The following is an 18943-nucleotide window of genomic DNA, read 5'->3' on the forward strand; positions in this document are numbered from 1 at the left end:
GTCATGTATTGATAGATCTCAAGATACTTCGACCTTTTTTATGGTTATCTAAATATTTTATTTCAATTTTTCATACAAGCCCGTCCAAAAGTAACACCCACTTATCAGATATTCCACTGCCAAACAGTACTCAGTATTGTTGTGTTCCGGTTTTATGGGTGAGTGAGCCAGTGTAACTACAGGCACAAGTAATAAAACATTTTAATTCCCAATGTTTTTGTATATCATAATATTATTGTAAGTGACATATAGGCAGCAGCCATGTCAGTTCCAGAGCTACGCTCAAAATCCGTCAGAAAAATGGAATTCCAAAGTTGGTGGCGCATTGGCGATAAACAAACCATATTAATATTATAAATGTGAAACTGTCCCTGTCTGTCTGTCTGTCGCTCTTTCACGACCAAACCGCTGAACTGAATATGATGAAACTTGGTATGAAGCAAACTTGAGCTCCAAATAAGGACATAAGCTACTTTTTTTGCCTAACTCTTGATAACTAACAACATAAAACGCGAGCTTAGCCGCGACAACTATTGGTCAATATTTCTTACAGCAACATTGTCTATAGCCCGTGGTGACCACTTACTATCAGGTGGCACATTTGCTCCTCCCCTTAAAAAAATAAATACATTACAAGATTAATATCAGATTATTAGCTCAGATGGCCCAGAGAGCTCAGATGGCCCAGTGGTAAGACTGCATCTTAACCGATGACTTCGGGTTCAAACCCAGACAAGCACCACTATATATATGTGCTTAATTGTGTTTATAATTCATCTCGTGCTCGGCGGTGAAGGAAAACGTCGTGAGAAAACCTGCATGTGTATAATTTCATAGAAATTCTGCCACATGTGTATTCTACCAACCCGCATTGGAACAGCGTGGTGGAATATGTTCCGAAGCCTCTCCTTTAATGGGAGAGAAGGCCTTAGCCCAGCAGTGGGAAATTTACATGCTGTTACTTTACCAAGATTAATATAAAGCATATTATCATTTATTTTCACGATTTACGATTTACGAAATCATACAAACGTACGGTTATATTATGTAAAAATAACATTATTATGTATTTATTTATTCAGAATGAATCTAATAAACGTAATAATTGTTATCTTGTATTCGTTTTAAAACATGAAATAACAAAAAAAGTTGACTGCACTTCTAATTATAGCACAAGATAAATATAATTCGTTACAATAATTCTGATTTAGAATTAAAATAGAAAGCTTAGTTTAAATTCAAAAGATAACACCTGTGTTAGAGCAATGTTGCCATAAAAAAGAAACAATAAAAAATAGTGTTATAAATGTGAAAATAGAATTAAAATGTTTTTAATTGATAAATGTTTTTTATATTAATTTACGGTCTAGTGAACAAGAAAAGGTTCATCAAGTATTAATCTATACGTGTAATAAAATTGGAGTGTCTGTTTGTAATATTAAAATAGCTGTTTTTTACTCAATGCATTTTATAATTTTTGTCTGTCTATTTGTTCCGGCTTATCTCTGCAACGGCTGGGTGGATTTTGATGGGATTTTCACTGGCAGATAGCTGATGTAATAAGTAGTAACTAAGGCAACAAGAATGGCTTATTGTTAAATTCAAATGCGTAAGAAGGCGCGGGCACAACTAGTTAATCTATACGAATTATATTATTAATTATAAATGCGAAACTAACTCAGTTATATATACCCGGAATAAGTTTTTTTTTTTTTTTTTAAATTGGTACGAAGTAAACTTAAACCCCAAGGAGAACAGGGAGGCTTTTATACCATACGATCAACCCCTAAAACGACCGAAACCCCCAACCACAACTAGTTGCATATATGTATAAATAGCAAAACTTTACCTAATTGTATATGCATGGTAATATTTAAAAGTAGCGTCAGAAAAATAATGGTCTTAATATAATACAATACATTATAAATTATATCTGATTCAGTCTGTTTGTCTTCATAATTATTTGTAAAATCAAAAATAACACGTCTCGTAACTTTGACTACTAAGTTTCTTACCGGTTCTTCTCGGTAGAATCTATATTCGGAACCGGTGGTAGCTTCAATTATTACAACAAAAACAGCCTGTAAATTCCCACTGCTGGTCTAAAGGCCTCCTCTCCCTTTGAGGAGAAGGTTTGGAACATATTCCACCACGCTGTTCCAATGCGGGTTGGTGGAATACACATGTGGCAGAATTTCTATGAAATTTGTCACATGCAGGTTTCCTCACGATGTTTTCCTTCACCGCTGAGCACGAGATGAATTATAAAGACAAATTAAGCACATGAATCAGCGGTGCTTGCCTGGGTTTGAACCCGCAATCATCTCAATTATTATAGGTGTTAAATGACGATTCAAAAGTGCGCCACAAATATTAATTCATAATATATACATTAATCAAGAAGGGTGAGGAATCTCTGTATAAAGTTAATGACCTTTATTGACCTTATGAGAAGCATAATATTTCTATTATTAAAAGTCGAGCAAATCTTCTAAGCAATGATGACCAAACTATAATATACAACACCCGCTTTAGGTCAAAGAAACAAACATATGGCGTAGTTAATTAAAGGCAGGTATAGTACGACACAATTTAGATGTAGCATCTGCAAATTCAGTAAAACCGATCATTGCCGATTCACACAATCAATTGAAATAGCTCCCTATCGCGCCGTTCGACGCTATTCGTCGCTATAGATTCTCGCGTCAGTTCAACCCGAGACAGCGAGTGCATGTAAATCGACGTGTCGAATTGACGAATATTAGGTCGTATGATATTACAAGTTATTACGTTTGTGTAAAGTCATATTCGCATGAGAAATAAATATTGATAATTTGGGATAGCGTACTCAATTCGGCAGTGATCGGTTTTACGAATTTTGCCGATGCTACATCGTTTTGTGTGGTACTATAAGCAGGTAATAATTAGTTTAGGCTGGTAAATACGCCACTGATTGCATGTGTATCTCTTTGTTCCGTGTTCCTCGTGAATGGCTATTCGGTAAAGTGGATTTTAACAACTGTTTCCGATAATAAAAGCGGTCATAACCGGTAATACCTTAAAAGAAAAACTTTTAGTAATCTTTCAATCTCGCTCTTTATCAAATTGCGCGTCATAGAAATACAGCAACAACAGCCTGTAAATATCCCACTGCTGGGCTAAGGCCTCTTCTCCCTTTGAGGAGATCGTTTGGAACATGTTCCAACACGCTGTTCCAATGCGGGTTGGTGGAATACACATGTAGCAGAATTTCTATGAAATTTGACACATGCAGGACTCCTTGCGATGTTTGCCTTCACCGCCGAACATGGGATGTATTATAAACACAAATTAAGCACATGAATATTTAGTAATGCCTGGGCTAAACCCGCAATCATCGGTAAAAATGCACGCGCTCTAAACACTGGGCCATAGAAATAAAAGGATATATTTTGCTTAAAGGTTTTAGTACAACTAAGTAAATAACAAAAAAAAAAATAAGTAGTTTTTTTTGCTACCGGTACGGAGTACTTTTTTACGGACAAGGCTACCACCAAGGAGGGTCGTTGCCTGCGAGCGCTCGGCTGAACACGAGACGTTAAAAAATGCTAGATTTCAATCACTTTAATTTAACCGACTTTTTTTGACTTTAAACGTCTGAAAAGTTTTTTTTTCTTACCCTGACGATAGATTATATATTGTTTGTAATGCTAGCTTGTAGAATGACATTTTTTTTAATGTAAGAATGACTGGCAAATACGCAGTGGGAGATTCAGACGTCATCTCACAAGTGACATTCTTACTAACCATATCGTCTTTCACACAATCCATCCATAGTTTCCTTGGTCGTCTTCTGCCTCTATATCCATCCACTTCCATGCTCAAGGCCTTCCTTACAAAATGGCCCTCATTCCTCCTCATAATATGTCCATACCATGACAGCCGGTTTCCATGTAGCTTCTCGTTTACCGGTGCAACTTCCTCTCATGTACTCATTCCTTACTCTATCCATTTATTTAAAGTAAAGTAAAGTGACAGCCTGTAAATTTCCCACTGCTGGGATAAGGCCTCCTCTTCCATTAAGGAGAGGGTTTGGAATATATTCCATCACGCTGTTCCAATGCGCATTGGTGGAATGCACATGTGGCATATTTTCGATGAATTTAGACACATGTAGGTTTCCTCGCGATGTTTTCCTTCACCGCCGAGAATGATGATGCAGGATGCACGCGTTCTAACCACTGGGCCATCTCAGATCCATTTATTTTGTAAGAAATATTTTAATCATATTTTATACTAGTTGTAACTCGCGATTTTGCTGGCGTTTTAGGATTTGATTGTCACGTGTTTGGCAAAAAAGTAGCCTATGTCCTTTATTGGAGTTAAAGTTTGCTTCGTAACAAATTATATCAAATTCGGTTCATTGGTTTGGTCGTGAAAGAGAGACAGACAGACAGACAGAGTTGCTTTCATATTTATAATATTAGTATATATTGTCACTCCAACCTTGGGAACTGATGTTATTGTGGCTTTAGTGACACTGGTATCAGTTTGGCAGTAGATTATATGACGAATGAATGGTGCCTACCAAGTATTTTAGTAGACCCTAAAATTTAATGCAAAGCTACCCTCGATTTCGGCTTTTTGAGTCTCGAGGCCCCGTTAAAAGCCCAGTGGTTACTTTACCAACAGTGACCTGTCTTTGTTATCCTTAATTTAAAATAAATCTCTAATAATCCTGTACATCTCTGCAATAATACTAGACCTACACATTTGTTTGGTGTTTTTGGGTTCGCTGTGGTTTTTGGAAGTGTTAGAAAAATTTAGTATAAAATTGATTATGAGAAATACTATATTGTTTTTAATTTAAGCTTGCCGATAATCTAGACTAGTCATGATATGTAGATTAAATAATTGAAGCATTACGATGCCTCATTTAAGACCAATTATGAATACCCATAAATGTCTCAAAATCTTAAAGAATCTTAAAGAAATTACTTAGAAGTATATTAATACCAGTATACCTATAACTAAGAAAATGTTTTTATTTAATTTGACAACAAACAACAACAACAACCTGTTAATTTCCCACTACTGGGCTAACCTCCTCTCCCTTTGAGGAGAACGTTTGGAACAACAATTTTGAACTAATATCTAACACTTAGGAATAAAAGCGAATAAAAATAAAATTGATAGGAACAATTTAAAATAATAAAAAACTCATACCAAATGGCAATGTATACTACCCCTAAAGGTATTAAATTTTAATAACTACCTCGTATATGTTATAATATTAATCCGGTATATAAGCAACCGTTTTTATTATAGAAGACATTTACCGGTTCACAGATAACATTATTTTTTAATATTTACGGAAAACCGCAATAACATAATGTATTACGTAATTTCGTTTAATTGTATCTATTAAATGTTTATTTAATTTAATATTTAATACGATTCACGAATTCAATTGTTTTATTTTATTTATTTAAACAAAATGGCGCTGGATTTGGCGCGAAAGTTTTTCTTTAGCCGACACTAAGTTCAAGGTAATGTAAGAAGGAATCTTTGCAACTTATTTCCTGGTTTACAGTGAATTAAACTTGGGCGAAATTGTTTGTAACAACTTACATATACAATTACATAGATATATATAATTCAAATACATATATTATTATTATTATCACTACATATTATAAAACAAAGTCGCTTACCGCTGTCTGGCCCTATGTATGCTTAGATCTTTAAAATTACGCAACGGATTTTGATGCGTTTTTTTAGTAGATAGAGTGATTCAAGAGGAAGGTTTTTGTGTATATGGACGATATAGTAAATAAATGCTGATAATTGTAGAAAAGTGTACGCCTTACTTTCCGAGTAGAAGATATAGATTAACTTATGGTGATGATTACTATCATAGTTGTGACCAAAAACTTGGTAGGGCTAGGCTTTGTATAAGTTTTTTTTTATGGTATAGATTGGGCATAGACAATGACGCTGTAAGAAATATTAACTATTTGTTACATCGTCAATGCGCCACCAACCTTGGGAACTAAGATGCTATATCCGTTGTACCTGTAGTATATATGTATTTAAGTATAGGTACCCCCTTATCAGAGCTTAGTAGGAAAAGGATATATATTAGGTATATGAAGAACTTTTTATGGTAATTTTAGGGGAACTGATAGGAATGACTAGTAATATAGTATAGCTGATTTCTTTGAACTAAAAGCAATTGAATCATAAAATTTCTCTACCTCTTTTTAAAACCTTACCAAGGGATTCTTTGTAGGATCGTTTACGAAATATAAAAGTAAAATTAAAGGGTATATATATGTAAAGTAAAATAAGTAAAGTAACAGCCTGTAATTTTCCCACTGCTGAGATAAGGCCTCCTCTTCCATTACGGAGATGGTTTGGAACATATTGCACCACGCTGTTCCAATGCGGGTTGGTGGATAGCACATGTGGCAGAATTTCAATGAAATTAGACACATGCAGGTTTCCTCGCAGGTTTTCGCATAGTGGTGCTTGTCTGGGTTTGAACCCGTAATCATCGGTTAAGATACACGCTAACCACTGGGCCATCGCAGCTCATCTCAGCGGACATATGTAGTTAAATGTAATAGTATTGTGCTATAGAGATGTATTAGTAAACTCTTAGCAGTGCACAATATAGCTGTCAGCTGAGTTTATAGAAAATTCCATGAAATAAGTAGATCTAAGGTTTATTTACCTTTATTCCCGCGACTGAAATAGAGGTGTAAAAATTTGACCTTTTAATCAATAATAATAATTTTTATTATCGATTAAAAAAATCTCACAAGACTACGAAATTGTGTATATATTAAACTTAGTAGTGTTCCACGGTTTTGCTCGTTTTTTAGGGTGTTCATGTGTTAGCCAAAAAATGTAGCCTATGTGTTTTCTTGGAGTTTATGTTTGCTTTATACCAAATTTCATGAAATTGGTGGTAGGGCTTTGTACAAGCCCGTCTGGGTAGGTACCACCCACTAATCAGTTATTCTACCGCCAAACAACAGTACGGAGTATTGTTGTGTTCCGGTTTGAAGGGTGAGTGAGCCAGTGTAAATACAGGCACAAGGGACATAACATCTTAGTTCTCAAGGTTGGTGGTGCAGTGACGATGTAAGGAATAGTTAATATTTCTTACAGCGTCGTTGTCTATGGGTGATGGTGACCACTTACCATCAGGTGGCCCATATGCTCGTCCGCCAACCCATACCATAAAATAAAAACAAACAAAACAATTCGGTTCAGCGCTATGGTCGTGAAAGAGTGACAAACGTACAGAGATACTTTAACACTTGTAATATTAATAAAGATAACAATTAAATAGCCTATTTGACTGGTTTTTTTTTAATCAATTTTATATTATTTAGTAGAAGTTAAGGAACCCAGTAAAAGTTGTGTTTTATTATTTCTAGTACATATTTGTCGAAAAATATCATATTAAAAATTCCATATTTAAATAGCGCTCAAAAACGCTTTGGACAATATGGCGCTGCAATGGGGTCGGTGACGTCACTTTCCTGTATTTTAATCTGTGTGCCTTCATCATAAGCCCGGCCAATCAGGAGCGTTTTGTGTCACGTGACAAACGTTTGAAAAAATGTATTTTGTTTGATGGATTTTTGAATAAATTAAGTATTATTTTCAACTTTCGTTAGTAAATAACCATTTTTGAACTCATAATATACACTGATTACAATAATTCACAATTTATTTTTCGCATCGTCAAATAGCCTATTGCGTTATATATTGTATATTTTACAAGACAAATTGTTCAGTAAGATGCACTAAGTAAATTATACAATAAACAATAATTCGAGTAACAATAGCGTAGTAAATAATTTCTTCTTTCTCGTTGAATCGGGTCGAGGTGAATGTAACCTCGGATTCGAGGTCGAGTCCTTCAGAAGTAGCCTTCTAGCGAGGTCACGGGGTCACCGTCTGCTATTCACAAACGGTTATCGAGCTGGTCTTATGGACTGTTTTATTATCTTTATATGAATAAGAACTATTGTAAATGTTATTCTCTCTGTTGGGATTAGATCTCCTTTTGAAGAGACTTGGAGCTCTATAGCTGATATGATACGTGTTGTAGATGATAAAAATCGTGGAGTTAATACCTGTTGACTTCCAAGCAGGATATATTAATTTAAAAAATTGTATTTAATTAAATAAATAAAATAAATATGAGACAACATCACATACATTACTCTGATCCCAATGTAAGTAGCTGAAGCACTTGTGTTATGGAAATCAGAAGTAACGACGGTACCACAAACACCCAGACCCAAGACAACATAGAAAACTAATGGTCATCTACATCGACTCGGCCGGGAATTGAACCCGGGACCTCAGAGTAGCGTACCCATGGAAACCGGTGTACACACCACTCGACCATGGAGGTCGCCAAATTAACATGACTTTGTATTTCTTAAATGTTAAAAAGAGTAACTACTGATTTTCTTGTCATTTCTTCTCAGTAGAATCTACTTTCCGAACCGGTGGTAGCTTCACTTAATTGTAAAATGATGATTCAAAAGTGCTTGTAAAAGCCTACTGGAATAAAGTTTTTTTTTTTTTTTGTTGAATATACTTGTGGTAGAATAAATTAAATAGTAAATTCAGTGGTGCTTGCACGGGTTTGAACCCGCAATCCTTAGTCAAGATGTACGGGTTCTAACCGCTGGGCCATCTCGGCTCAAATCTATCAGAAGCTGTAGTTCATTTCAGGAATTTGTATTGTTATGCTATGAATGTTATGTAACCGTAAGATTACAAAATTCGTTAGATTACAATCTATTGTAAACTGTCGAAATATGTTTGCAATTTAACGCATTATTGTAATCTATCGATGGGAACTAAAATGTATTTTGAAATATTTATATACAAAAATATCTATTTTGTTTTTTATAAGAATTAATAACATTAAGAACTGTATAAATCTTGACCGCGTGTAATGGTGGCAAGAATGCTAACAGCATTTTTGCCACCATTCCAACGATCCTCTGGGCAAACGAATCAGCCTACTGTCACCAGTGGAGGCAATAAGGCGAGGTGTTATACTTTTAATGAAGCTTTTTGCACCCCTTTTATTTATTTTTTCTCGCTAGAAAAACTCATTACGTGCTTCCCCCACGTGATGGAAAGTGGGGGCGACTCCCCGGAGCCCTGGACGCCGAGTGCGCCCAAGCATACTTGGTTTACTTACTAAAAAACCAGCGGTACCCCCTCCGTCTTTACGCCACGGGATCGCTTACTCATGCTACCGTGACGAACTTTTTGCACCCAAAATCAAGTAATAATTTTATGATAATTAATATAGTTCATTGTTAATTTCAGGTAGCAATCAAAATAATAGACAAATCGCGATTGGACGAAGATAATCTGAAGAAGACGTTTCGGGAGATAGCAATCATGAAGCGATTACAGCATCCGCACATTGTCAGACTATATCAGGTATGTTATAACATCGAAATCGTCGTCGTGGTTTCTATGATGAAATTCCGCAGATATTTGTAACTTTGCCGTTTGATTAATTTAAATAATTTATGAAAAAAGGGATTCATAAATGCTGATTATAAACGTAGCTTTGGAAACCCTAAGGGTTGAAAAGCCGTCATTTTCAAAGTTTTATTATTGGGATTTATTTGGGATACTGATTAAAAATGAGTAGGTATGTATTTAAGCGTTTCTGGATATTCAACCCTAAGGGGTGAAATACTCACTTTCAAGTGAACAAAGCAGGCAACAGCTAGTTTGACATATAAGACAAAATATGGTGTCGTAGATCATTGTTCAATTTCTAATAACCATCATGGCGGAATACGTCAGTCTCCTGATTAAGTTCAACAACAACAACAGCCCGTAAATTCCCACTGCTGGGCTAAAGGCCTCCTCTCCCTTTGAGGAGAAGGATTTGGAACATATTCCACCACGCTGTTCCAATGCGGGTTGGTGGAATACACATGTGGCAGAATTTCAATGAAATTTGTCACATGCTTGTTTCCTCGCGATGTTTTCCTTCACCGCTGAGCACGAGATGAATTATAAAGTTAAATTAAACACATGAATCAGCGGTGCTTGCTTGGGTTTGAACCCGCAATCGTCGGTTAAGATGCACGCGTTCTAACCACTGGGCCATCTCTGATTAAGTTAATTATGATTAAAAAGCTAATTGAGTATTTTTTTTATCCATCATCCTTCTTTATATAAGACGGATTCCTCGGTGGAATCAATATTCCAAACCGGTGTTATTCAATTTGCCCGTAAAATTATTCAAGTGCTCGTAGAAGCCTATTTGCATAAATTATTTTTTTGGTTTATATAACCCAATGTTGTTCTAGTAAACAGATATGTTATTAACGCGCAAAAAGTGAAGACTAGAAAACGTCCTAATTGGGACGTTTGCCTTCAGTCGTTTTACGTAGTAATACGTTATAATACAAAAACATCTAGTTATCCCTTTTACTTATTGTTTTCATCAAGCTATCCTTTTTACTTGTAACGAAATGTAAAATAAACGGTCCACGGCGCGGCACACTTTTTTCTGTTGTTTATTACGGATATAACATATCTGTTTATTAGGATATCATTGATATAACCCAGTTTTTTGTTGAAACGAAATCTTGTATTATAAAAAGTACTCTCCCTACTTGTTACGTATAGCCGATGAGCTTTAACACCTTTTTATAATCAGCTAGTTTCTGAGAAGACCAACTATCGACTTTCTAGCAGGTCCTCAGATAACATGCCAACTAACACTTATATTCCAAGTCTAGGAAATGGCAAAAATTATAAAAGCAAGTGTCTCTCAATCTCAATAGAACGCGTGTATCTTAACCGATGATTTCGGGTTCAAACCCAGGCAAGCACCACTATATATATGTGCTTAATTTGTGTTTATAATTCATCTCGTCTTCGGCGGCGAAGGAAAACATCGTGAAGAAACTTGCATGTGTCTAATTTCATAGAAATTCTGCCACATGTGCATTCCACCAACCCGCATTGGAACAGCGTGGTGGAATATGTTCCTAACCTTCTCCTCAAAGGGAGAGGAGGTCTTAGCCCAGCAGTGAGAAAGTTACAGGCTGATATATTTGCTTTACTTTACTTTAATAATTTTAATATGATGATTCTAAAGTGATTTTATGATACCTAAGTGAATAAAGAATGTTTTAATTTGATTACCTCCCTTTCAAAATATAATTTATTCTACCGATGTCAGGGAGGGTGAGAAAAATAAAGTTTCCAGACAGAAAAACGTCAAAAAAACGCATAACTTTTAATTTGAATTGATGATCGATGTCTACCATTTTCCAATATCTCGTGTTCAGCCGAGCGTTATCAGGCAACGACCCTCCTTGGTGGTAGCCTTGTTCGTGAAAAAAAAATCTGTACCGGTAGCAACAAAAAAATACTACTCAATTTTTTCTTACTACTTGTATTAAAATCTTTAAGCCTATTTAATTGTTTATTTAAAACTTAAGAAAAGAATAGTTCTATTGCGATCGAAATTGAAAGAAATTAATCACTTTTAGAAAAAGAAACGCCTGGATTGTGGTTCAAATTTCATCACAGGACTGACTGAACACGAGTTGTGAATAACAGCGCTGTGAATCTGTTTATTTGGAAAGAGCAACTATGCGAGTTTCTTGCCGTTTCTTTTCGCTGAATGCTCTCCGAAATGGCGAAATAAAATACATTTAATTTGATAGGATTGATATTTGAAAAAGAGTTTACACGAGCATGTAGTTAAAATGATAAATGAATATTTTTAGATGAAAGGTTTCCTGACAAAGATAATCTACGTTTTACTTATAAGTCCCTTTTTCCTTTCCCAATATAGTCCTCTAAACAGAAATGTCTGGCATTTCTTGAATATGAAGAATAAATTATCAATACAATATGGAGTAGTTTGGCAAAATCATCTAATAATAATTAAATAAACTGGTTTTCAGGTTATGGAGAGCAGTCACACGCTATACCTAGTCACGGAGTATGCGCCTAACGGTGAAATTTTTGGTAAGTGCCCTTTACATACAGTCCAATACATTGGTCTCTTTCTGGCATGATATAAGAAAGAGTAAGACAGCATTGTTTAACGAATTTACTCTGTGGCAAGGCTAACTGCAAGACCTGGGAATGTTATCCACTCATGATATACAGCTAACATCAATTGTTGTGTTCTAGTTTGAAGCCAGTGTAACTTCAGTGTAACTTTGAAACATCTGATTTCCCCATGGTTAGTGACGCGTTGCTACTGTAAGGAATAGTTAATATTACTTACGATGCCTATATCTGTGGTTTATTATGCATCTGATGGCTCATTTGCCAGTTCACATAAAAAACCAATTACATAGCTATTATGTATAAACCGCCTACTGTCCTTGAAAGAATTAAAGCCACAAAAAACGTGTCAAATTGGTGAGCATATCACCAGGTATTTTACAGTCAAACTACCATACTTAGTGGTGTGTTCCAGTTTGAAATTCGTAAGCCAGACTGGCTGCAGCACAAAGGCCATAACATCATATCTCCCAAACAGCAACTGTTTGGCGGTAGGATAGCCAACTGTGCTATAGAGAATTAATGGACCATTATTATGTTCAAATATGTTCCCTTTGTCGACAGATCACTTAGTTTCAAAAGGTCGTATGCCGGAATCGGAGGCGGCGCGAGCGTTCGCACAGATGGTGGCGGCGGTCGGATACTGCCACGCGAATGGCGTCGTACACAGAGATTTGAAAGCGGAGAATTTGTTGCTGGACAAAGATATGAACATTAAGGTCAGTTTCCGCTGCTCTCAACGACACCCTTGATCGTTATATAGCCTATATAGCCTTTATGGATAAATGGGCCATCTCTACATATTATAAAACAAAGTCCCCTGGCCGCGTCTGTTTGTCTGTATGTTCGTGATAAACTCAAAACCTACTGAACAAATTTTAAGTGAAGGTTTAGTTATATAATCTATTCAATTTTTTGGGTAAATACGTTTAAATATAACTACAATTGTGAAACATGTCGGAAGGAGCAAAGCCGGGCCGGGGCGCTAGTCTTACAATGAAATGATTATTCAAATCAAACCTACAGTTCCTGTGATAAAGAAATAAACACAAGACCCCCCCCCCCCCATTCCACACTAACATACGGATAGATAGATAGATAAGATATTAAGCCTGTTAATTTATCCAGAGGTAACATTTTAAGATATTGATATGTTTTTGTTGTTTAACTTTCCAGTTAGCGGACTTCGGTTTTAGTAACGAATACACAGCCGGTGCAGCGCTGTCGACGTGGTGCGGGAGTCCGCCCTACGCCGCCCCGGAGCTCTTCGAAGGGCGGCACTATGACGGACCGAAGGCTGATATATGGGTAACAACAGCCTGTAAATTTCCCACTGCTGGGATAAGGCATCCTCTCCCCTTGAGGAGAAGTTTTGGAACATATCTCACAACGTTGTTCCAATGCGAGAGGAATACACATGTGACACAAATGTTTTGTTTTTATTTATTTTTTATGGTATAGGTCGGGGGACAAGCGTATGATACCATCACCCATAGACAAAGAAGCTGTAAGAAATATTAAATATTCCTTACATCTTCAATGCGCCACCAACCTTGGGAACTAAGGTGTTATGTCCCTTGTGCCTGTACATAACAATACTGAGTACTGTTATTTGGCGGTAGAATAACTGTTGAGTGGATGGTACCTACCCAGACGGGATTGCACAAAGCCCTACCACTAAGATTTCTGTGAAATCAGACCCATGCAGGTTTCCTCATATGTTTTCCTTTCGCCGAGCACGAAATGAATTATAAAGACAAATTAAGCAGTGAAGCTACCACTTGGGTAGCTTGACTTGTTATAGATTGTTAAATGACGATTTAAAAGTATACTAATATTATAAATGTGAAAGTAACTCAGTCTGTGTATCTGACCGTTGCTCTTTCAATACCAAACCGCTGAACCGATTTTGATGAAATTTGGTATTAAACAAATTGACGACCTCCGTGGTCAAGTGGTGTGTACACCGGTTTTCATGGGTACGCCACTCCGAGGTCCCGTGTTCGATTCCCGGCCGAGTCAACGTAGATTATCATTAGTTTTCTATGTTGTCTTGGGTCTGGGTGTTTGTGGTACCGTCGTTACCTCTGATTTTCCATAACAAGTGTTTTAGCTACTTACATTGGGATCAGAGTAATGTATGTGATGTTGTCTCATATTTATATTTACTTATATTAAACAAATTTTGACTCCATGGAAGGACATAGGCTACTTTTATGCCTAACTCATGATCAACAATTTGAATCATTGGCAAATGGGTCAGTAAGTATTAATGAGTTTGTTTTGTGTAATTAAACATTATTTTCTCTTGATTTCCAGTCCCTTGGTGTCGTCCTATACGTGCTGGTCTGCGGTGCCCTGCCCTTCGACGGCAGTACCCTGAGCGAGTTGAGGAGTGTGGTACTCAGCGGCAAGTTTAGGATACCATACTTTATGTCACAAGGTATGTTGAGTGATATATATATAGTACGAAACAACTTACATGTGGTGTCTTGGTGGTAGGGCTTTGTGCAAGCCCGTCTGGGTAGGTACCACCCACTCATCAGTTATTCTACCGCCAAATAACAGTACTCAGTATTGTTGTGTTCCGGTTTGAAGGGTGAGTGAGCCAGTGTAACTACAGGCACAAGGGACATAACATCTTAGTTACCAAGGTTGGTGGCACATTGACGATGTAAGGAATAGTTAATATTTCTTACAGCGTCATTGTCTATGGGTTATGGTGACCACTTACCATCACGTGGCCGATATGCTCATCTGCCAACCTATACCATAAAATAAAAAATAAAAAAAAAAAAGTCGCATCGGCAAAATTCGTAAAACCGATCACATCCGAATTGAGTATGCTATCCCAAATCATCAATATTCATTTCTCATGCGAATATGATCTTTGCACAAACGTAATGACTTGTAATATCATATGACCTAATATATTCGTCAATTTGACACGACAATTTACATGCACTTGCTTTCTCTGACGCGTGAATCTATAGCGACGAATAGCGTCGAATGGCGCGATAGGGAGCTATTTCTGTTGATTGTGTGAATCGGCAGTAATCGGTTTTATTTTCATTCCATTGCATTTTCCGATGCTACATCTAATTTGTGTCGTACTATAGTTGTATCTATATGTATATAGTTAGTACTATCAACTCGTCTTCGCACAGTTAAAATTTATTAATTTACCAAGATCTCTAAAAAAGGACATTAGTTTCCTATGTTGTCTTGGGTCTGGGTGTTTGTGTCGTCGTTACATCTGATTTCCATAACAAAAGTGCTTTAGCTACTCACATTGGGATCAGAGTAATGTATGTGTTGTCTAATATTCATATTTATTATAACAAATTGATTTGATTTAAAATAATTTATGCCCTTTTAGCGTGTAGGCTATCTTGAGATCCTGAGGCATATAATATTCAGAGACGGATCCAGGTATGAGGCTAGCCAATACTCAAAGACCGAAGGAATAATATATTTTTATTTACGACATGTCACAATTGTTTGAGTACCCTGTACTGACTGACTGATTAATGTATTATAATAATCTAACAATAAATTGTTATGATTTCGTCATGCCAAATATGGAGTACAACTAAAAGAGCGATGTGCTGACGGCACACCCTTATAGCACTAATTTTGTAGGTTTTTAACACTCAAAAGTAGATTAGATTTCCGTAGATTAACCTCTACAGACAAACATATAAATTTGACTTCTTTGTATTATGATCAGTATAAACTATGATATATAATAATTTAAATATAATTATCTAATGTTAAGTTAGTTTTTAGTTTTAACTGGAGCCCTGTGTCCTCAGAGTGCGAGCAGCTGATCCGACATATGCTGGTTGTGGAGCCTGAGCGGAGGCTGTCGCTCCGGGGGGTGGCGCGCCACCGGTGGCTGCAGGCGCACCAACCCGGGCCCGGGCCCGGCAGCTACGGTACGACCGGTTCCGGTTCCGATTCTGGAGCGATATCTGCTATACAATGATTATTTAAACGACAGCCATGAACTTTAAAATGTCGTCAAATATCGAAGTAGTCATGATGTCTATAATGAAACATTATGTTCAACTAAAGATTAAAGAATCAGTCAAAAACATCAATGTATGTCATAACATAAGATTTTTTTTTTATTTTAAGAGCTTTGTCGCTAAAGCGACTTTGTCGCTCTGTTAGTGCACAAACGGTGTACATACATATCTTAGTAATAAGTTTACGGTCGTTCTATCAAAGGTTGGTAAATTATCTTATACAATTGTTTTGCAGAGTTTGACTCGGGAACTGATAAAATGCTATTACACTTGCCAACGTTCATATAACATAATGATGACAAGGATTCTAACACACACATATTCAAAATCGTTCATCCAAGTTATAGTGGAATATACTTACACACATACATTAATACATATCCTCTTTTGGACGGTCGTGTAAAAAATTCATACAATGTTCCATTAAACGATTATCATTATCAGACTAAGAAATATTAACTAAGTAGCATTCATCATATTGAAATCACATATACTCATCAATTAGACAAAACCGGTTTCAACTGGTTATCGGACAGTTGAAACCGGTTCGGTCCGTTTCAGTAGAGTAACGTACTGGTCATATTGAAATCAATCGGTAATCGGTATCAACTGGTCGATAATCATAATGTTGCCTTAAATTTTCGCGATTATTACACATTTAAATAAAACTAATTATAACGGATGAATCGGATGAATGTTTAAAAATAATTAATATACGCGATTCATCCGTTATAATTAGTTTTATTTAAATGGTCGATAACCAGTCGAAACCGGTTCCAACCGGTTCGGACCGGTTCAGTAGCGTGACCCCGCCCGCAGACGCGTCGGGCGGCGCGTGCGCGTGCCACGGGCCGCGGCCGCCGGGCGACGCGGCGCTGCACGACGCCGTGCTGGCGCGCATGCTGGCTCTGCCCGGCCTCGCGTTGCACCATGTCCAACAGGTGAGCACCCCGGACTCCCAGGAGTCTGACTCCCCCCCCCTACCGATGATGTCAGACTCGTCCAACAGGTGAGCGCCCAACCCACTCCCAGGAGTCTGACTGCCCCCCCCCCCCCCCCCACCGATGATGTCAGACTCCTGGGAATGGACTGGAGACGAATGTTGTCTTAGATTTACGCGATTATTACACATTGAAATGAAACTAGTTATAACGGATTTGAATCGCGTATATTAATTATTTTTATCATCCCGACGTTTCGAGCACTTTACAGCGTTCGTGGTCACGGGTAGACTGAATCAGTCAGTCAGAAATCTTAGATCCGTTTAGCAGTCTTAAATCCGTAAGTCCGTTAAAACTAGTTTTGTTTGAAAGTTTTACCACCAATTGACCAGACGTCCCTAAGACAAGACGAGATAATTCTCCTCCATTCAAATACTTATGTTTACTCTCAAGAAACTGAAGGGGGCTATCTGACTACTGGAAGTCTTGTAAACAGACTTCCAGTAGTCAGATAGTCCCATGATAGAACTACGTATACTAATAGACCAGTAGGGTCAACAAAACTATGCATAAAAAATTGAGATGTATGTAAATACAATCTATAAATAAATTTAGGAGATAGTTTAGAAGTTAAGAGTTCTTAGTGTATGTATATAATAATGCACACGGTACATATACTAGAAAAACATTTTTTACAATTTTTGTCTGTCTGTTTGTTCCGGCTAATCTCTGGAACGGCTGGACAGATTTTGACGGGACTTTCACTGGCAGATAACTGATATAATGAGCAGTAACTTAGACTACAATATTTTTTTTGTTGAATTCTCAAATTATCGCGGGTACTTCTAATGGATGCACTGATAATAATATATCTTTATTTATAATACAATACACTATTACACTTAAAACTGTTAACAGTTGTGTTAATGTTTTCAGTCGGTACAAGAGGAACGCTTCGACCACATATCTGCGATATATCATTTACTAATGGACAAAATGCAACAGAAAGATGGCGCTACAGAAATGGACAGAGGTGAATCATTTATAATTAACAAATTCTAAACATCTCAGCTCATGCTGAGATGCTGCTGAGCTGAGATGGCCCAGTGGTTAGAACGCGTGCATCTTAACCGATGATTGCGGGTTCAAACCCAGACAAGCACCACTATATATATGTGATTAATTTGTGTTTATAATTCATCTCGTGCTCGGCGGTGAAGGAAAATATCGTTAGGAAACCTGCATGTGTCTAATTTCATCGAAATTCTGCCACATGTGCATTCCACCAACCCGCATTGGAACAGCGTGGTGGAATATGTTCCAAAACCCTCTCCCTAATGGGAGAGGAGGCCTTATCCCAGCAGTGGGAAATGTACAGGCTGTTAAAAGTAACAAAGTAGTAAAGTAAAGACTTTACTTTAAACATCTAAACTTTACATGTTCTAAAATAGCTTCCATTTTCAAAAACATTTCAATTCTTGGTGGTAGGTCTTTGTGCAAGCCCTTCTGGCTAGGTACCACCCACTCATCAGTTATTCGACCGCCAAACAACAGTACTCAGTATTGTTGTGTTCCGGTTTGAAGGGTGAGTGACCCAGTGTAACTACAGGCACATGGGACATAACATTTTAGTTCCCAAGCTTGGTGGTGCATTGTCGATGTAAGGAATAGGTAATATTTCGTACAGTTTCGTTGTCTATGGGTGATGATGACCACTTACCATCAGGTGGCACATATGCTCGTCCGCCAACGATTTATAATTAACTCTGTGACTTTTGACCTCATGGTCAAAAAAAAGCATCGCATAGTATATAATATTGTTTCAATTGTGTTTCAGATTCACTGGACTCCACGACAGGCCGGCCCTTAGATCTCACTAGTTGTAAGGTAAAC

The 18943-nt window shown here is 37.1% G+C and overlaps 1 protein-coding gene across 1 annotated transcript in view; it reads left to right on the forward strand.

Annotated features, from left to right (window-relative positions):
- The window catches only part of LOC124541863 (serine/threonine-protein kinase par-1), a 54549-nt gene that overhangs the window by 18217 nt on the left and 17389 nt on the right, over positions 1-18943 (forward strand). The window contains exons 2-10 of the mRNA XM_047119772.1: positions 9352-9468; positions 11970-12033; positions 12643-12797; positions 13255-13386; positions 14398-14521; positions 15894-16016; positions 16929-17050; positions 17987-18083; positions 18888-18937. Of these exons, the coding sequence (XP_046975728.1) occupies positions 9352-9468; positions 11970-12033; positions 12643-12797; positions 13255-13386; positions 14398-14521; positions 15894-16016; positions 16929-17050; positions 17987-18083; positions 18888-18937 (984 nt within the window). The remainder of the gene's footprint in view (positions 1-9351; positions 9469-11969; positions 12034-12642; positions 12798-13254; positions 13387-14397; positions 14522-15893; positions 16017-16928; positions 17051-17986; positions 18084-18887; positions 18938-18943) is intronic.

The sequence above is a fragment of the Vanessa cardui genome, chromosome 29, assembly GCF_905220365.1.
Source record: "Vanessa cardui chromosome 29, ilVanCard2.1, whole genome shotgun sequence".
Classification (NCBI taxonomy): Eukaryota; Metazoa; Arthropoda; class Insecta; order Lepidoptera; family Nymphalidae; genus Vanessa; species Vanessa cardui.